This window comes from Charadrius vociferus, unplaced genomic scaffold, assembly GCF_000708025.1.
Source record: "Charadrius vociferus isolate BGI_N301 unplaced genomic scaffold, ASM70802v2 scaffold163, whole genome shotgun sequence".
In the NCBI taxonomy this organism is placed as follows: Eukaryota; Metazoa; Chordata; class Aves; order Charadriiformes; family Charadriidae; genus Charadrius; species Charadrius vociferus.
This window is the reverse complement of record NW_009648332.1, coordinates 9,872,519-9,893,724: the sequence shown is the minus strand read 5'-3', so window position 1 is coordinate 9,893,724 and position 21,206 is coordinate 9,872,519. Positions and strand designations below refer to the sequence as shown.

The 21,206-nt window shown below is 39.6% G+C and overlaps 1 protein-coding gene across 2 annotated transcripts; it reads right to left on the bottom strand.

The window, feature by feature from the left end:
- Positions 1 to 1,302: 1,302 nt before the first annotated feature.
- PTGFR (prostaglandin F receptor (FP)) lies at positions 1,303 to 20,798 on the bottom strand. Of its 2 annotated transcripts, none has more exons than XM_009884695.1 (2): positions 19,947 to 20,798; positions 1,303 to 1,808 (listed from the first exon to the last, which is right to left on the bottom strand). In XM_009884695.1, the coding sequence occupies exons 1-2, from the start codon at positions 20,733 to 20,735 to the stop codon at positions 1,503 to 1,505; spliced, it is 1,095 nt and encodes a 364-aa protein (XP_009882997.1). In that variant the 5' UTR covers positions 20,736 to 20,798; the 3' UTR covers positions 1,303 to 1,502. The 2 variants fall into 2 exon arrangements, with proteins under 2 accessions (XP_009882997.1, XP_009882998.1); XM_009884696.1 differs by having other exon boundaries at positions 1,343 to 1,808; positions 20,268 to 20,798.
- Between the last annotated feature and the right edge of the window lie 408 nt (positions 20,799 to 21,206).

The following is a 21,206-nucleotide window of genomic DNA, read 5'->3' as shown; positions in this document are numbered from 1 at the left end:
ATAAATCACACACAGAAATTCTTCAGGATAAACAAAGCCATTTCATGTCGTTATAGGGTTATTTAACCCATTTATTTTTCAACCTTTTTAAAACAAAAAGGAAATAGCTTTTAAAACAAAAAATTGAAATATTTAAACCTTTGGGGTTTTTATTTTCTGACTTAAACTATTCTCACATACAACATGAATTTGTAGTTTGTGAATAGTTTTGGTCCCTCAGAATGTCTTCTTGGTGAATCAGTTTTTAACTACTTTGTCCAAATACACCAACATATTTGAAGTTAAGTAGGTAAAAATAACATTAGACATTTCTATCTTAAAACAATCCATCTGCTACAAAGTCTCTGGTAGTCTCATTTTTGCTTCTGAGCAAAGTACAGTCACAAAAAACAAAGCTTCTTTTAGCAGCATTAAAGGTGAAGGGCCTCCTGTGTGAAGTCCTGCAAACTTTCTGGTACCTTCAAATATACTGAATGCCCTCAGCTCTTCAGACACAGACCCTGCAAAAACTAAGTGTGCAGTCTGCTTTCAACAAACACAACCACAATCCCAGTGCATTTCCCTCCATTTGGTCACACACATTTTTCATGAGACACGTGTGACCTTTTGCAAGTGAAGCAGATGTAACTCCTGAGCATTTCAGTATATGCATTAAGGGAATGCTTCAAGAAACCTCCTTTAGTTTGGGGGAAAAAAAAAAAAAAAAAAAAAACAAACAAACCAAAAACCACCTACTCTTTTTACAGACTAAGCACAGTTTTATGCCTTTTAGTTGAAAGGACTAAAAAACTCACTGACAGATGTGAAAATGTAACTGTAAGCAAGCTGAGCTGATCTGCTTCTGTGTTCCCACAGGGAACCTCATGTTTTGCCAGTGATTTGAAAGGAACGCTTGCACTGATGAAGTTTGCAGCTCTCCCACAAATTCATGGAACAGTAAAGAATTAAGAGGTCAAGTCAATGAACCAAACAAACCAGATCATTTAATAAGCTGGGCACAAGCAAAATCTCTTGTACACATCCAATTGGGGAATTCAATGCCTCGAAGCAAAGAATGCCCTTATGGAAAGGATGCTGGACTTTACTCTAGGAAGTAGTGACTCTGAAAAGGATTTGGGGGTATCACTGGTAGATAAAATCTACCCCTTTTAAAAATTACCTTGGAGATCACTTTCACACTTGCATGTGATCTTAAGAAGCCTGCTAAGGTAAAGGACTTGGTGGGAAGTATTATCAGGAATCCTGTTCACTTTAATACCTGGAAGGGAGAAATATAGGATGATTTATCATTCTACTACCCGTTTTGGAAGGGATGTATTCTAAAGGGAATCAAAACATCCAAGTGCATCATTTGGAGTAGCAATATCAAACTGGTAAGCAACAAGAACAAACCACTCACAATTTAAAACAGATGCCAAACCACTGAGCCTTGGAATTCATTTTAGGGTATTGCCCATGTATGAGCGTTGCCTCCATCATCTCTTCATACACCGTGTTTAACTTTATTGCCCCACAGAGCTGAGTGGCTGTAGGTTTATTTGTTTGGAACTTACTGGTGACTCAGATATTGCTGCAACCTTCAAAGAATTCTTGATGGAGCTGAGTTCCCACATGTGTAAGTTTATGATATGCATGCCACAACATCCCCTTGTGATTTTGTACAGGTTTTTAAGTACAGCTTTCCGGAGAAGAATGTACACCCAGGGATCTAAAATCTGATTCCACGTTGCCATTCGGAGAGCGAAAAGTATTGTTTCACAGGTATCCTTTGAACGACTGTCATTTATCCCAATTCTGGCCATTGTCACCTGAAAATGGAACATTTTAAAATTATACATCAAAAAATACATCAAGAGAGCACTTAAATGAGTGAAATTGTTTCAACATTATCTCTAATCTTCACACCTTCACAGCATCAATGTATCCCAATTGCTGAGTAAATATTTTCAGACATGTAATGTTTATCATCCTAGAAATCCTCTAATGTTTTACACAGGACATACGTGCGTCTCTGTTGAACCTTGAGCAGAGGATGGCAACCAGGCAGATAATACCCTCCAAAACCGGGGATTGATTTGAGCAAGGAATAAAAACTTATCCAGAATTTGAGCTAACAAAGCATGCCAAGGCTGTTCCTGGGATGGATTTTTTTCAAGGATAGAGGCCACTGGTAGATCAGAAAATTTTTATGGAATTTTTTCACATTTTCCAAATTAACGCCCACATAAGGAATACAGCACCTTGATTTCATCAAGAAGATTCACACGTTTAAAGCTGCAACAGAACACAATTTATTGGCATCAGAGGGTTTAGAGGTTTCTAGGAAAGTTTAAGCCATGGTGACAAAGGCCATTGATACCCCTCCTCTTGCCAACGGAGACACAGAGGGTTTCATTCACCTGTGGAGATGCTGCATGTGGACAGACCTCCACCAACAACAAGCTGCCAGAGACAACAGTTTTACATGGGTGGAGGCATTAGTCTCCCAGTACAGCTCAGCAGAAATGCTTCTGGCAGAGGATGCCTAAGAGTAGGGTTGATGGTTGGACTTGATGATCTTAAAGGTCCCTTCCAACCTTAGCAATTCTATGATTCTAAGAGGTACCCCAGCCCAGAGAGCTGTGGCTGGCCTCCTCACTTTGCAGAGCTGCCACCTAGGCTTTCAAACACCAGCCCCGGTGAAACACACGCTGCTGGGGCTCCTGCCCTGCAGAGTCCTCCTCTATAGGCTTGCTGCCACTGAGGTTTCGTATCCTGAGTTCCTGTGTGAAGAAATCCTGACCTGCAAAGCCAGGAATCTGCCAGAGGGCAGTAAATTATCTTCCTCTATTACTAATGTTAAAAGCACACGAAGACTTTTTTGGTAGAAAGATGAAACACTATAAGCCTTTCAGTTCCAAAGCCTTTAAAGCGATACAGTTATTTAACTAAGAAACAGGATATTTTACAACTGATGCTATGAGTACTCTGATTTATTGGGCGATGAGAGGTAGGGTCAGTCTGTCCAAGTGCAGAGGGTCCTATTTTCAGAAAGATACGTTGTAAAAAAAGAAATAAAAAAAAAAATTAAGAGAGAAAACTACCGCTCAAGATTCCGGCAAACCAGTTACTCCTTTTTAAATGCTTCTCTGAAATCCTAAGCTACAGCTTAGGTACAGCTTGCAGGTCACCACATCTAAGTATAAACTTGAGTGGAACAGAGTGAACGCATCAAAGGAGTCTGTACTTGCTTGATTCAGCATTTGGTCAAGTGTTTCTGCATGGACATCTATGGGAGCAGCTGAGAGAGCCCATAGGAACATTCCTAAGGAAGCTGGTAAGACTGGCAGGAGCACAGCTGGGAACCGGTGTGAGGAGGAGGAGGAATGTCTGAGCACCGAGCCAACACAAACACAAGTCAGTTCTCTGAATCTGCTCTTCACCCCACAACCACTGGGCGCATTCCTCTCTGACATCAGCAGCCCACCCAAACTTGGACAACGCCTTTGGCTTCTGCATGGGATGTTTTCTCAGGACAGTCCAACATATTATTTATTAGAGGTTCAATACCACCAGCCAAACTCAGAGGGAGTACTCCTTACTCACGCAAGTAGGACTGGGCAGCAAAAGACAGCACACCAGAGCTCATAGACCAACATCCTTACCCAATATAGCCTATGCTTGACTTAACACAGACATACAGCTTCCTAATCTACCTCCTGATGTACTTCAAAATCTCATTTATTGTTCTTCTCTCGCATCCTGCAAAGTTAATAAATGCCAAACCCAATGGAATTTCATGCCAGGAAGAGAAGGCAGCAGATGTTGCCATCTAAGAAACATAGCTCCATCTAGACTTTGTAAAACTGTATTATTTTCTCACATGTTATCTAGCTAACTTGTGTGATTCCTTTCCATTTAGTCGTAATCACCTCTAAGTGAACGCACTCATCTGCTGTTCAGCGTTCAGCTTGTTGGCTCAACATAAAGTACCTCTGTTTTGATTATGGATTTACATAAAGTGAAACAGGATAACAAGGAAATTTGATACATAATTTTATGGATTCTGATGCTTGGAGAAGCTTCATCCAGAACACGAAAGTCACCTCTTCTGAACACTGGACATACAAAAATAATATATCTGAACTCACAAGTAGCAAGTACAGCTTATGTACGTAGCTAAATGCTCAAGCAACTCAGCTGTGAATCCCTGCATTGGAAATAATAAGATAAAATCTACGTTATCTACAAATTTTCTTTCCTAAAATAACAATTTTCTAGCCATATTACTTATATTATTTGGGAGTGTTATGCAGAAATAAAAAAAAAATGTTTCCTTTCTTATACCACTAATTATGCAGAAATAAAAAAAAAAAGTTTCCTTTCTTACATCGCTAAACCAAACATAAAATAACATCCCAACTTTCTGAAATTCTGAGAGGCTGAGGTTTCTGTATAGGCCTGGACTAAGACAGAAAATCTCAGTCCAACCCAAGCATGAGAGATTCCTAAGCATTTTTATCCTAAACACTTGTGGCAGAGCAGTGGTAGTGACAAACACGTTACCATCACATTGTGTGCGGGTATGAAATGAGACAGCTTCTCACTCCTCCAAAGAGCCTGCATTGTACTGGGAGCTCATCCGTGTCTTCTAAGAAAACATGTAAGAGGACTGCAGGCAAATGAAGCCAGCTGCAGGCAAAGAGAGGGCAAAGAGGACTCCGCGTCCCGGCTATTGAAGCCTTTCTAAAAAGTCATCTAATGATTTCTAGAACAAGACGCTAAAATCGAGCTGAATAGGGGTAGAATGGAGCGAGGTCAATATAAATTATTATTTCTATCACATTTTCATTTTAGATTTCTTTATTTAAATTTAAATTCTTAAAATACTATTCAAAGTCTTTTTGAAATCACAAATGATAAAAAGGCCTAATGCACTGCCAGCTGTTTAACAAAGCACTTCATTGAAGCAAAACATGCAGACAGTCTGTATTTGCTCCCCAGCTACGAGACAGTCACAGCACCGAACTGGCACGTCACTGGCTCAGAAACTGCAACTGCTAAGCTGACTTCTGACAGCAGGACCTCCTCTGCAGGCACAGAAAGGACACTTCTTTTCTTCTTATTTGACTAATACTGTTCAATAACTAGTTCAAAGTCAAGAATCCAATTCAAAGACTGACTTTTATTTTCCTTCCCTGTAGGTCCATCAGGTTGGTATGATGAAGGAATTCTGTCCTCTGTAGTGAGCAGCACACAAGTGGGGAAGAGGCAACGCGATTGCATCATATCTGGTTGCCTTTGATCTCCACAACTGAATTTAATTTTCCTGCAGATTCAGCAGTATGACTCAAAAAATTAATCCCCAGATGGAAAATGATAAACGTAACTCATGACATTTTCTAACGTATTTAGAAATGCAAAAATCCAAGTAGCATTTTGCTGAGTTATACAATGTTTATACGAACACAGCTGTAGTATGTCTCCCTGGTTTGCAAAAAAATGAAAGTATCACATGATGTAACCAATACAATTCAAAGTTTCTTTAGGAAAGTAACTGCAAAAGCGCAACTGTGACAGTGACTTTTTAAATCAAGGCTGCCTGCTTGTTACTCTGACTCATCAGTCCTGGCTGGTTTAAGGAAAGACCTGTCAAGCAAGGACTTGACACAATACATTAAACCTCTCCATCCTTTTTGTCCAATTTTAGGCTTCACTAAAACAAAAGCTCACTCTGCAAGATCCAGAAAGTCTGATGGAAAAGTTTTAAAAGCATTTTGAAATTGTTGACTTCTACAACTTTGCATCTAGCAGACAGCATCAGAGGATTGCCATTTCTCTTAGGGACAAAGCTCAGTGCAACAAACTGAAAAAAATCGCTCCAACGCTTCACACCACTCTCCAAATATAAACAGCATGCCTTTAATTTCCCTTCCAATTGGGTCTCAATTATATGAGAACAACTAATAAGCTAAATGGCAGTGCTGCTTAGTCACATTCCTGTTAGTACTCAAGGACAGCCAGTCAAAACAAGAATCACAGAATCACAGAACCACAGAATGGTTAGGGTTGGAAGGGACCTCTGGAGATCATCTAGTCCAACCCCCCCGCCAGAGCAGGGTCATGAAGCAGACTTCACAGCTAGTTGGGAAATAAGGCAAACTCGTTACTACTTTGATGCATTTCAGCACATCAGCTCTAAATCCAGGTTCTATCCTTGACTTCAGGAAACTGGATAAAAACCAGTCACCAAGAGATTGACACGGAAAGCAGAGCAGACAGACCAATTTTGTTAAATGCAAACAACTATCAGAAATTATCTTCCTCTGCGGCTCAGCCTTCAGGCTCCGTTTCCCTGTGGGAACCTTGCAGACCCTCCCAAACCTCTTCCTTTGAACTTCATTAAAAGCAGTTCTGAGAATTTCCATTAATGGAAGAAAGTCCATGGGTTTTTTCAGTGTTTGCAGAGTGCTTATATTTTGTCACTGGCGCCTGTGTCAAACCCTGAGATGCATATCTCTTTCACCTAAACCACACAGGACTCAAGGCGGTATTCTACTGACTATGTCCCACTCCATAGAAACAAAAAAAAATATAATTATTTTGAATTTCCAGAAGTTTTTGGAACTTCCATTATTCATATGTGCTACAAAGACGTTGCAGTCTGCTATAGACGAGGAGAAGCGTTAGAAGATGATGCTCTGTAGTGTTCTATAAACAGAGACTTTAAGAAAAAATATGCAAAAGAGGGGGAGAGACAAAACAAAATGTATCTATCTTCACATTTTATGTACCATTTTATACCTTCTAAGAACAGCCATTAGAAAAGAAACACTGACAGCAAATTGCCTATATCCTTGCTATATAGATATTGCAGTATATAAACCAAGCATTTGTTGCAACAAAGCTGAGTATGCTTCATTTTATTTTTTATTTGATTCTATATAAGTCAGTTTCAAAACAAGGGCTTCTGAGAGAAATATGCAGTGCATCACTTCAGCAATCAAAATGTTAGTACATGCACTGTGTTACTTATGCCACATAATGCTCCTTATGTTATAGATCTGCAACATGTTTTTCCCCTAATGTTTTCCTTTCCCCTTTTAAAGGAAAAACATGAACCATACCTTCAATTTTTATATATCAGATGATCACTTGGCCTAGCAAGTAAATTTTAACTGAGCATAGCAATGTTATAAAAAATGTGTATTTAAAAAGAAATTGGAAAAGACAAAATGCATTAGCAAGTTCTCCTCCACATTAAGGTCCAGCAGGTACTTTTAAGGGGGTACGTAATACTTCGATGTGTAAAGTTTTGCAGGATCAGCTCTTGACAAGTAGCAGCAAAATAAGGGAGTCCCCTTTTCTCTCGTGTACGTTTCTGTGAAAAAATAATAATGTCACTTAAAATTAACGATGGATCCACTGGCTCACTATTCAGCTAGGGGAAAACCACAGTGAACTGTGTCTACCTCCCAAAACCTAGTCCAAAACAGGTAAATCAAGGATGGTAACTACTACCTGCCATGATATGCATCCTCAAACATGCAAGTTTACTTCTTACCCTGTTAAAGGCAGCTAGTCTGAGAAAGACCTTTCCCCTATCAGGTTCACAGTCTCTCTCAGGAAATGCAGAACCCAAATAAGAAGCAAGCAGAAAAGATTCAGATGACCAAAGATAGCTGAAGTTGCAAAAACATTTTGTAGAAGTGTGTTTAGCCTCCGTGTGCTCCGTATTTACCCCCCTTAAAAGGGAGCTGCATAAATCTTTTGGCAGTATTGTAAAGCTAAAGGCACTCAGAGCTCAGAGGTGTTCCCAAAGCACTACTGCTGTGATAAAAGTCAAAAAAGTATAGAGAAAACTGGAAAACAGTATTTTCCATGAAGCAAATGAAAATAGTTTCTAATATTCCTTTCTCAGACACAGTTTACTCTGTGACCAGGCAATTTCCCACTAGCTGATGATGCTGCTTCATGAACGGGGTACCACTCAGGATATGCATGCCCCTTCTCACGTTGGGAAGATCAAAGCCTTGAAACGGTTATGTCCAAGCACCCCTCTGAATTGGCAGGGCAGATCTCACATCAGCGGAACGCCAAAGAAAGGACGGCAGCGGAGGAGCACATGCACAACAGGGCAGCCATGACATTCAATTCGGACTCTGCGGGTGTTTGGCACCCAGAAGCTCAGCTCCATCTGACCTCGCCGTACGACCCCTCCTCACTGAGGGTCTTCAGTTCTTCTGAGCTCTCTGCTCTCCTCACACAGGCTCAGCTCTGCAGGGGACCATCGCACCCTGCCGCTGTGCCATTAGAGTGCAACGTTTTCACCATCTGTGTTTTTACAGCTTTATGCATAATATTTATGTATGGCAATATATTTTCTGAACAAACATTTGGAAACATCATTTCAAATGAGATTTTTTTATGCACAGAATTTGTCAAAATTACGGAGAAAAAAAGTAAAGTGCCATGACTTTACACTCACTATTTATATTTTATTAACTGCCTTTGGCATTATCATGTTCTATATAAGGAATGCAATTATGAAGTAAGCCTCATAGAGAGATGGATTCCTTTGCGTGCATAAACTTACAAACACTAACTGAAAGTGAAGCTTTTCTTTTCTGTCAACTTTCCCCTCAGACACTACCCACTTGCATCTGTTTTGCAGCAACATAAATTCAGGCTGGGCTTCAATGAAGCATTCCAGGTCACCTCTCTCTGTTTCTCTGAAATAATCCAGATATTTCTATCTTGGACTGGTAGTCTTTTTTTTCCTTCTTTCCTTTCCACCCTCTCAAAATTAGAAATACTTTGGTTCAACTAGCAATGTAATTACTCCCACAGCTTAATTGATTAATTCATTCAAAAGGAAAGCAGAATAAATATGGACAGAGAAGAGTTTAGCGCTGAAAACAGTAGATGACTCACTTCATAATGAAAAGACACAGTGTCCATATCAAAGCCAAATAAACAAGCTGTTTCCTGTGCTACATGTTTTAAAGTTACAAGAAAGTCTGCTTCCATAGAGTGGGGAATGTTCTAACACCACTGCCTATAACAAAAATATCTTGTACAAAAAAAAAAATAATTTTACCAATAAAATTAAAATATTTTTTACCCAGCAATGCTGAGAGAAACTTTACAGGAAAACTGCTAGACCTCTCGGGACCAGAAAACAATAGAGTATTTCTAATACCGCATAATAAGGATCATTCTGAGAAAAACAATCAAATCAAATAATTGTTTATGGATTACATGTGTAGTTATTTAAGGACTATATGTATTCAGGATCCATTCATTCTTCCTTTAGGGTCAGTTGGGTAAAACTTCAAACCCTGGAAAGACCCTATTACTTCTCTTTCATTGCTCTGCTTTTTCAGGTTTTCACACTCATTTGCAAAAGAATCACATTTTTATTGGTTAAACAAATATTCTCATTGATTTAGGAGCAACAGAGCTTCTCTCACTAATACCCTACAAATGCCCAAACAAAGAATCACAAATAACACATAATACTGGGGAGGAAGAGAAGAACTGTCTGAATACAGAAAAAAAAAGATATTATAAACAGACAACCTGGAGGAAAAAGGAGCTGCAAAGTCCATAATTATGCAATGAACTCAGCGTGTAATTACTGTTATGCACAGGATCAAATCCATAACTTACAAGTGAACTGCTTTTTCAAACATCACCACGTTCACCCTGCTTTATTACTAAAGTCATCCTCCACTGTATTTACGTGTCTGAGGACAGATACAATACCCATTCAGCAACCAGAGGCAAATCTTCCACTTACGTCTTCAAGAGCAAGAAAATGTTCTTCTACAGGGAACGCAGGTTCTGCCAGTTCTTACCTGGCTGCTTTTTTAATTCTCTCAGATTTGTTACTTTTGTCTAAGAAGCCAAGAATTAGGCTGGATTCTCTAAGGGTTCTTTGGCCAGGTCACCGATTTCAGACGAATGGCACATACATGCAGGCTCCCAGGGCACGTACCACCCAACCCAGAGCTATCCACACATCTTACAAGTGTGAAAAGAAGGAAAAAGAATTTCACAGTGAGACAGTCATGGTATATAGTGGCCTTTTCACCCCTTCTAGAATTCAGGAATGCAGATAGCTTTGATGTGTGACCAAGCCCACAAGACCTCAAGTAACAACAGGTCTAAAAAAGTAAAGAAGCTACTCTATTGTCTACCAACAGAGTCAGACCTTATGAAATTATGGTTTTTATTACATGGGTGTAGAGGGAAAATAAGGGGGGGCAGGGACGGGACATATATTAATTTGTAATTATATTTTATGTATGTTTATGTTTACCATGTATGCAACATACACAGTGGAGGAAAATGAAATCTTTTTAAAGATGGATTGGAGTCACAGTCACCTAATGACTTGCAGTATTTACAAATCTGGCTGGAGGCAAAGGAGGATGTGATGTGTTCCTTTCATGTCATTGTTTTTAAAAATCACCATTATTAAAGTCACTTATTCTATATATCATTCTGGAGAAGTACATTAAGAAGCTATGAATAGTTATCAGGGCTAATGTATTAGCAGTATATTTAGCAAGTTGGAATACATAATATGCAATCATTTTTTTCTTTAATCTTGGCGAATAAATTAAAATGGACTGCTGCACAGCTGGACCACCTTTTAGGTAGAGGAGGGAAGAGAAAAATCACATCTCCATTTAAGAGTGTGCATATTTCTCACTGCTTCTGCAAATGCACACTCCTGGTAAAAAGTGCATTCCATTTTGTTTCCAATTCACTAATGAACTATAAATCCTCAAACAAATTGCTGTCACTCACATGGATCCTCAGCTCCTTCCTGCTTCACCTTCTGTTTTAACACCTTTCCACACAGCGAGGCAGAGGGGAATGCAGCTGGCCACATCCTCCCCAGCACAAAAGGCTTCTTCCCCACCCCCCCAGGTCCTGATGGTGGTCATTACGCGGGTGATGAGGTTGCTGATCGGTAAAGTCACCACATCCTTTACCTCCTGTAATTCTGGGCTGGCGGTGCAGCCCACGCGCAGGCAGCTCACCCGGGGTTCAAGCCCCCTGTGGCAGCTGGCAGCACACAGCTCAGGGACAGCAAGTAGGGGACCAGCTGGACATCAGTCATTAACTTCCATTTCTCCAATGACAAAGTAATCTTTGGTGTCTAGGAGTTTAGTATGGCGGCCTAATTGTCTTAAAAACCTCAGTTCAGGACACCCCTCACACAAAGGCTCATCTTCAGCCTTCTTCAGCAAATCACGCAGAAATGCAACTCCAATGCCATTCACACCCACGTTTCGGCACGCGTCTCTGAGTGAGGTCTTCACACAGCTCATTAAAAAGAGTTGCTAAGAAAGAGCTTATGAGCTGCTCTCCACTCCCTGCTCTGCCTGCAGCAGATAAAAGCAACCCTTCAGCAAGAGACAGTATGCTACTTACAGCGCATGGCTCAGTTCATTCAGCCACTCAGCTGTTTCTCCTCATCCAATAGGAGAATGAATCCAAAGGAATGAATCCGAATTACTAAAAATTCACTGTAACACCTGGTGTAAACCCTTTCTGCAACATTCCTGTTTCGAAAAGCACATCCACAGAACCCAGGACGGGCTCGTGCTCCTGTTCTGCTGGGCACCACGCGGGCACACAGCCAACAGGCACCTTCCTTCCTCCGGGAGCGGCAAACCCAAATCGCAATTCAGCAATTTCTGAATATTTTATTGTAAAACTTAAGTCTTCAAAACATGTGCAATACGAATTATTGCTCTGTTTAAAATCTAAACAGCATATTTCCCAGAAGAGTATCCAAATAATGCGCACACTCAGACATGAACTGATTCTACACTGCTACTGAGACACGTAACTTCTGCTAGGAAGCTTTTATAATCACCACGCAAAACTTAAGAATGTGAATTAACACCATAGGAAATACCTCGCAGAATATATGAATGTGTATCACACCCTGATGTCTGTCATGTCAAACCTGGTGGGGATGAAGGACTTTCTGGAGTTGTTCCATGTGACTGTATTTGTCCCAGAGACTTTTCAGCAACGTTACCATTTAAAGTCTTTAGTTAGTCAGGAAAGAGAGCTTTCCTAAAATAACCACCCAAAAATGGTTATGCCGTGTATGACGTTTTCCAAAAATGGTTATGCAGTGTATTACATTTTCAAGCAAGAAAGGCCTGAATAAGTGTAATATCTAGGAAACAGGGAGAATTCTGTTATAAAAAAAAAAAAAAAAAATTGAATGTATGTCAAATTTGCTTACTTTTTAATATCAAGCACAGAATCCAAAAACTTTACAAACTGGATAAATAAGGGGAGGTTATCAATGGCAAATTTATTGGGCTGAAGTTTTCAGAATTTTATTTTTTGACATGGCAACTTCAAAATTGAAAAAAAAAATAGAAAATTTTCTGTGAAAGTCACTGACATCTATTTGGAACAAAGTATTTGGTGTTTCAATTTATAGATCTTTATGGTTTAATTCCGTATATATAATATAAATTTAAAAATCAAGCAGCAAGCAATTTTAAAGGAAAAACAGGACTATGTTGTTTTGAAAATGCAATGTTCTAACATGACTGACAACCTGCCTTCCCTACTTTCTCTCTCCAAAACAAACCAATCTCATTGCATTCTGATGGCACTGCGTTTTCAGAAAGAGGCTTTACTGAAGTTTTTCCAAACCGCACATAGATAGATAACAAAAACTATAATTATGCTTCCCCCAAAGCCTCTGGCAAAGGACAGTCTGTCAATCTTAGCTCTTCTTCCTTCCTTGGTTCATATCATTACTGCAGGACAATACACTGACCATTGTCCATTTCTTCTCCAGAACTTCTTTCCTGTTGAGAGAGCATCTCGGCTGCTCAGCTCCCTGACTTCCATGAGAGGGAGGTAAGCACTTGAATTACAAATATAGCCACAATCAATATAGAGTTTCTAAGCACTTGGTGATAAACTACACCCTGGCCCACACTTCAAAACATTTTTTTAAAATGATTCATCTTTCTCAGAAAGGCTAAGGCCTGTAAGATCTCTACAAACTGTAAAAGATGAAAATAGGAATAGACCAATTCTGAACACTGAAATGGTACCTTTGAAATTCAGTATCATTTTAGTGGGTATACTCTAAAATGACGTTCATTCCATTTCTCATCTAACCTGGTGGAAATTTGCCAGCTGTGCCTCTTAAGAAACCACAATAAAAGAAAGATGTCTACAACCAATACTGAAAAAAGGCATTAGCATCTTATCCAAAGGTTTCTAATATCAAAGAAACACATCTGAATAGGTGGATTGAATTTTTAAACACATTGTATTAAACTCTGTTATTCACTCTCTGTGAACACCCGCAATTTCTTTCCACAGAATATTTTCACAGTGACATACAAACGCATGCCCGAATTGTCCAAGTTGCTGCTTAAACGTTATTCCACAGGAAACCAAGCTAAAATGGCACTTCCGTCTTGAGACTAACAAAAACTTCAATCAAAACGAGTGTTCTCTTAACCCTTAAAATCAGCTATTTATTCCAAAATGTCTTTTGGGCCATAATATTAGGAATGACACTTACATTTCAGCGATTTAGCCTTGAGTATCAGAAGCTCATTCAGAGGAACTCAGGCAAGAATAGTAATTGAATTTGCACAGTGTTAAAGGATGTATTGAGAAACTCGTCAAGCAATTAAAAGGCCATGACACGAGGGAGAGTGACAGCCCTTTTTCTAGAGTAGTTTGAAAGACAAGCAAACCAATATGAGGCTTTTTTTCTTTCCAGAGGAACTCAGGAATCATTTTATTCAGTCAAACTCCTGATCTGACTTCTTCTGACACAGCAAGGCCTGAAAGAGAAATAACACCCTACCGTTGACAACAACCATTCTGGTATTGATGCTTGGGACTAGAGATAAAGAGGTGTATCTAGCAGGTCTTCTGCTAGGAAAAAGTGTTTTTCTTTTCCCTACGAAACTGGTTCATTTATTAAAAGCATTATGGCAGACGTGGGCTCCTGCGATGGGCTTCCACCTGCCCCAAGAGATGCAATGAGAAAGTCCAATGGGTATTCCCATGGAGGTCCTGCAGCGGGTGGTCACCTCTCCTGTGCCTGTCAGCCTGCCCCAGGCAGGGGATGAAGCACAGCCCAGACCCAGCTCAAACCACATCACCTTTACTCTAACAGCACATCCCGTCTTTGTATGGTGTCAATAGACAACCCTTCTAGCAAAACATGACAAGAATTCAAAGACAAAAGGCAGCACAAAGATAGTAATTATCATTGATTATCTTCTCAAAAGTCTGCATCTTGAAAAAGACAGACAAAGTGTGTTTTTCCCCTGCAAAAGTAACTTTTACAACAGTGTTTGAAGCTGCAAGGTTAGCTAAACCTGTTTAAGAGTATCTCCAGCCTTCAACAACAGATGACTGGGAATTGAAAGCCTAATTTATTCTTTTTCAAAAGAAAAGATTGCTCTCCTTGTTGACAGTGCCTATGGAGGCACCATGAGCTCAGGGCAGCCGCAGCTTCAACTAACAACGTGTTTTGCCAGTGGCTATGGAAGAGCATTCGCTCCTGCAGAGCAGCCACCCGGCAGACGGGGGGTGGCTGTCCTGTATGTGGCGACATGGGCCGCACCGGCACAGCACGGACCTCCATCTTGGGACATCTCATGTCCGCTTCTCCTCAGCTGCATTTTCTGATTATGAAAATCACCAGCCAGAGAGCACGAGAGAAGGGAAAAAATTTTAAGTAACTTATCTTGTTGTAGCGACAATACAACCAGCAGTATTTGAAGGCATACAAACAACACCGATAAAGCAATGAGCTGATATAAATGATGGCCATTGCACACATAAGCATAAGGCAGTATAACAGAAATTTAAACGGCCAGCCTGTTAAAGAGTACAGAAAACAGGAATGGAGGGAGACGCTTCAAGGGCGACAGGGGTATGAACTCCTGGCAAAGTGTCACTGTGCAGGTATATACATGACCGCACATACAAAAATGCTAAAATGAGATGCACAACTTGAACAACAAAGTACCTTACACTGTGTGCAACTACAGAGCCTAGAATTTAGTGTAAAACCCGCAACCTGCTGACCTCCTTCAGTACATGCCCACCGTGCACCTGTCTCAGCACCCGAAATACCTGGTGGAGCAACCAGAGTGGGGTGGGCTGGGGTAAGGGTCTTCCACCCACAGCATCCCCATGAGCACAGCGCTGCTCTTCTTGCCTCCTCCGGCAGCGTAGTCACTGAAGGACCACTCAGGCTGGCTCCGGCAGCTTCCAGGTTGGGATGAATCAGCAAATTGTACGCTAAATGCAGCCCTATGTGCACGAAAACCAACCATCAAGCCTCGTTGCACGAGACACTCCAAGGACAAGAAGACGTCAGAGCAAGTTCAGAGAGACACAATTAGCATAACAAATTGGAAAGGAAGGAAAGAGATGACATGAGAAGAGATTGCTAGAAATTAACCTAGGCAGTAAAAAAAGCAACTGAATAAGAGCTGATTTAATCATATGAAATAAATAGCTGAGACCTTTAAAAAAACCCAAACAAACAAAGCGGCTAGTTTCTGCCGTAGAGGGGAGGTAAAACTGGATTAAAGTAATCCGATAACTGCATGGAAAAAGATCTTAACAAGAATAATTTGAATGTAAAAGTATTTTTCTCAGGCTAAGACTGTGTTCCACACATGAAAAAGATTAGACATTTCTCCAAATCATAATTTGTTCCCATAGATAAATTCACTCTGATATAAACCCCTCCCATTCATAATTACAGGGAGTTCACTTCGCTACTCCAAAAACAAAATTTAAAATACGTTTATCCCTTGAGCCCCACAGAATTTGACGTACTAAAGTCAGAATGGGCTCATACAAACACAGCTCCAAAAAACAAGCTGCTTCATGACAGGCCAGACATCAAGTCACAGCCAGAAACCAGCTTTATATAACAATCCATTTCATCAGAGATGTTTGTCACAAAATGCTCCAGCCCAACTATTTGCTTTGGGAATCCAACCCCTAGGGACCAAATTTATCCAACAAAATTCACGTATCCTTAGCAAAGGGCTAAGACTGTAGCAAGGATGAAAAAAGATTACTACACAGAGAAGTTGATGTTACTATCTTCGGAACATATTTTCCTGGAATTACCCATCAAAAAGCAAAATTATTTGGACTGTCAGAACAAACGTGCCTCAGCAAATCATTGACTAAATAGATTATCGGAAAACTCATTAATTTCACTTGTTGCTTTTTTTGTGATTTCCTTCCCGCTCTCAACTCCTCAAAAGGAGATAAATGTTCCCCCAAAAGGCAAAAAGCAGGCGGTAACCCTCATTCTGGTACTCCATTAGGGACAGATCCCTACAGAGTGGCAGAAAACTTGAAAAAGCTGCGCATTTTTTAGGAACAAATGAGATGGAGCTTCAGGAAAGAAAACAGAAGGAAGAAATCAGAAGATCAGACAGAATCCCTGTCCAACAGCCCCAGGCAGAGCTCCACAGGAGCCATGCCATGGGCTCCTCTTCTGAGAAACACTCCAGATCTCCAGGAGTCTTAAAATAGAGGTGGTGATTGATTATAACACTATATATTGTTATATATAATATTAAACATTAGATATAGATACCCATATACACAGAATTATTAAGGCATCAAAACACATTCACTACCACTGAGCGGGTGCAGAAGTCAAGTTCAGTTTCACAGCAGACACCATAAAGGACAATCCAGGGTCTTGTTTCTCTAATGTCATCTAAAGGTGATTTTAGCACAGGACAGTGACTGAATATTTAACTCCACTTGGAAAAAAAAAAAAAAAAAAAAAAAAAAGAATTAAAATCTAACAGTGAAGTAAATCTGCAGTTGGATTACAGCATTGGATAGACTTGATTTTGGTAGCCCTGCACATAGGACAATTGGCATAACACCAGACTGGATCAAAAACAGAAGAAGAATAAACAAAGCAAACCCCCTTATCAGATGGAGAATCACACCAAATAAATCCAAACTCTTGTATCTGCAAACCACATGTGGCATAAACTGCATCGCCCTCCTCCGCTTTCTCTTCCAAAGGTTTGTTTGGTTTCTAATCACTTTGGTTTATATCAAGGTAATTCACTCTCACATAAAAGTTTGTTCTGTATACTCTTTGGAGTAGAGAACATGGGTAAAATTCACAGTTCAAAGATTGACACTGGCTGCTAGATTTTGCTTGGAGAAAAAAATAAAAAAGCAAATGAATGCAAAACAAGCATGTATTTAGCTACTTTGACAAATAATTTCACCTACGAACACCTACTCACATTTCTTTCAAGAAATACTTATTTTGGTATATGCTGATTAAATTTTAGAATCTAAACAATTCATTTCACAAATTAAAAGCCCTGAGAGGTTTCAGATAAATCAGACAGAGTTGGATCAGCAATTCTTTGCAAATCACACGCCTTGGTAAACCCTGGATCTCTTTATTGTAGCACTTTAGCAGTATGTTCCTGGCACAGCTTTATTCCACGGCATCTGTATGCTCCACTGCAGTCCAATAAAGCTCGCTAAATTAACGCTGCGCTTATGATTTTGTTTGTATTCAGTGAACTAAATGCTATCAAAACAAAGAGTTGGTAATTCAGAGCATTAACTTCGATGTCAACTCCATGATCCTAACAGCTAAGGAAGGTAACACCTACCAAGGACCCCGTCTCGTTACATTTCCCAGACTATCCAACACTCAGGCTAAAACACTAATTGTTCACTTCCTTCAAACTTTGTTTCAAGAAGTAAATCCCACCTTACACAACTTTTTTTTTTTTTTTAGCTTCTCATCTCAAACATAAATTTATCCATATTGCCTAACTGTTTTCCATATTTCCAGGGTAATGTTGGTGGTAGTTTGGATCATCTCATTTCAAAAGAGATCCAGAAGCGAAGCATCGTGAGTCGGGAACACACAGAGAGCACCGGCAGATTTGCCACCCAGTGCACCAGAATTGTTTGTGTATCACGTCCCGCTGCAACACAGTCCCGAAAACTATCACGTATAAAATTAAGCAAGAAGTCATTTACCGGTCTGTATCACCCCCTAATGAAAATGCCAAACACTGAAAAGGCTCTGAAAAAAAATGTTGCTGCTGGAATAATAATTCATTGTCAATTACAACTTAGATGAATTTAAATACTTTAACAAAAGTAGTGTTGCAATTTCATTAAAGATTGTCAAGATTTTTAAAATTATGTTTTTATAATTAATAAAAATTGAAAGGCATAACAAAACTGCCAACACTGAAAAAACAACCACAGTAGCTGCAATTTAGTGTTCCTTCATATGCTGAATAAATGAAATATCTCTTTTGAATTAAAAAAAGTCTATAGCTCTTTTGATACCCAAGGGCTTTTTAAAAATCAAATTAATTCCAACCTTTTAGGACGGTTATTTTATCTGAAAATAAATGTCACCAGAGGATAATATACTGTTTTTTCTTGAAAAGTAAAGCCATCATTTGAGTTGCTCTTCTTGAAAACCATTCTGTGGCTTACCCCAGACAAATTTCAGGAGGTGTCTGGAAGTAACTGGAAGTAAGTACACTACAAAAGTTTTCTATACTGTTCTGATGACTTTATGCTCTATACACTACAGCCAGGACACTGACAAAAGCCAGTTTGAATTTAAACTATGCTGCGGAGCACGTCTGGAAAAATCAATAGAGAAGCAAGGAAAAATTCTCTGTGTGTTGAACAAAAGTGAAAGAGTTTTTGTGCATTTCAGTGATGCAGAGATTTATATCCAGGCTTTCTCCTTGAAGTTTGTGATACTGGATTAATTAAATGCTACCTGCCAGATACACCCAACTGCTGCAGCGAGGCTAACATCAGTGTCTGGTTTAGAACTAGTTCAGGTAACTCCATACCATAGGCAGTGAGTAGATGAGCTATAGCTGGATCTAATTCAGACCTCAGATTTAAATTTGTAGTTTTGTAAGCTCAAATCAAAATTGCTCCTCATTCACATCAGTGTTTCTAGGAAGGAAATTAAGATTCCATATTACTTGTGTCTTAACCTCTCTCACCCTAGTAAAAAAAATAAATTTTCTTCAGTCAGGTTTACTACATTAAAAGTTAATATCAGCTTTTTAATGCCATCATACAACAGGAGCTGTCAAATTATTTCCCATAATAATCCTGCTTGCTTTGACTCCGCTCACTGCCAGAGCACGTGCCAACATGACCAATACTTACCGCTTTGGAAGAGTCAGAGCAGTTACCAGCAAGCAGTCTGCACTTACAGCCGGGACAGCCCAGAAAGCGCACCGACTGCCCAGAGCAGCTTCGCTAGTCATCTGTTCAGACTACAAATCCAGCTCGGTCAGGTCTAAACCAAATTTTTATTTTAACCCACTGCCGACCACTGGTTTTTAACGTGACTCTCAAGCAAAGCCTTTAATACGCTGTTAATGGAGCGGAGAATTTTTACGTTCTTAACTGTTATCTTCCATAACACAGTTCGCAAGAAGCAGTAAACCGTAATAATAACAATGAACAGACTACCATAAATAAAAAAATTATATGAAGCACAGTACAGACTAAACAGACTAGCCACTCCAAGATTTCACTGAATTTTTGGACAAGCTCAATATTTGTTCTGATGTATTCTAATCACCATTCTGCTACCACTGTCTGCTTCACAGCACTGGAAATAAGTCCTCACAGTCCCTACACATTTTGCTTACTCAATCTACTCTGCTTACGATCAAAAGTGGAGAATAATTACCATTTTTGTTGTAGATGCACAGGTACATACATTATGGGCAATATGCTGTAAAATTAATACATTGAAGAGTGAACGGAGCTGTTACCACAGCTAAAGCGCCTTAAAACCTGGATATAAAAAAGTATAACTTTTATACAGTGACGTGCATTAAAAATTGGCAAACACGTTAGGCTCTTACCAGGAATGGACTCCAGCAAATGCAAGAAACACACATTATAGCCAAGAGCTGAATGATCATTTCAAAATGATGAGATCTGCCTTGTCTTTGTTGACTTTTAAATTTGACTCTTAAGAGGGTAATTCCTGTGACAGCATTGCACAAGAATGAAATAGCAAGGGCCAGTAACCCAAGGCAAGAAAAAAGTAAGAGATAAAATCTGTCTTCCCAGTCCTCAACATGTTCTGTTTTATAGAAGCACCAGGTCCTCGATGCTTGAATTTGATAGGCTCTAAACCTAAGAATAGGCAGCAAAGCTATAAGAACAGCAAACAGACATACCATAGTCAACATCATTTTCACATGTTTAGAAGTCATTTTTGTAGAGTGAAATATTGGCTTAGTGACTCCAATGCACCGTTCAACAGCCATCACGCTGCCCAGGAAGAGAGGGCACAAACCAAAGAAAACCATGCAGATGCCAAAAACACTGCAAAGAATGTTGGACTGGTTAAATCGAATCCAGTCTTTATCTGATGCATACACAAACACTGCAATGGCTCCATTGATGAGGTGGCCGAAGAGATCTGTGACGACCAAACCACTAGCAAGAAGCAAAAAGGAGGCTTTCGACTTCTGCCTAAATCTCTGATACGCCTTCATGAGAATTGCTATTGCAAGGCTGTTGGACAAAATTCCCACCGTCATGAAGATTATTGAAAAGAAAACTGAAATCTTCTTCTCCGTGTGGCAGGTCGTGTTTTTTAAGATTCCAAATCCAGCCAGCCCTGGTGATTTTGAACCGTTCATGGTTAGGTCAGGAGAGGCAGCCCTCAAAACATTTCAGCAGTCTTGCAATCAAAAGGCATCTGCAATATTAAAAACAAATATACACACCCTGTGAAAGGCTACCACTGTTCAAATGACATTTGAAGCAGAAATTCCATAATATTAGTCTGTGGTATAAATCTAATTTTCCAGTTTTCTGAGAGATACGATAGCGTATTTTAAGTGCATCAGTCACAGGATAAAACAATTATCTGCATGCATTACACAATGCAGATATAGCATACGGTATCTTTATAATCTCTGCACATGTGAGATAGAGAAAATAATGTATAAAATACATAACACGTGCATATAATCAGAGAAAGCATACAAAGCATTCTGGTGGTTAAACTGCGTATATAAACAAATGTTTGTGCAACATATTCCTACAATGAATGTATTTATCAGCCCAACCACAGTCAAAAGTGAAATACTCAAACTGGAATGTTTTGA

Coding starts and splice junctions, on each gene's coding strand:
- PTGFR (XM_009884695.1), bottom strand. CDS start 20,735: ATGAACGGTTCAAAATCACCAGGGCTGGCTGGATTTGGAATCTTAAAA. Junction 1,809..19,946: donor TTTGCTGGAGTCCATTCCTG/GTAAGAGCCTAA, acceptor TTCCATTTTCAG/GTGACAATGGCCAGAATTGG.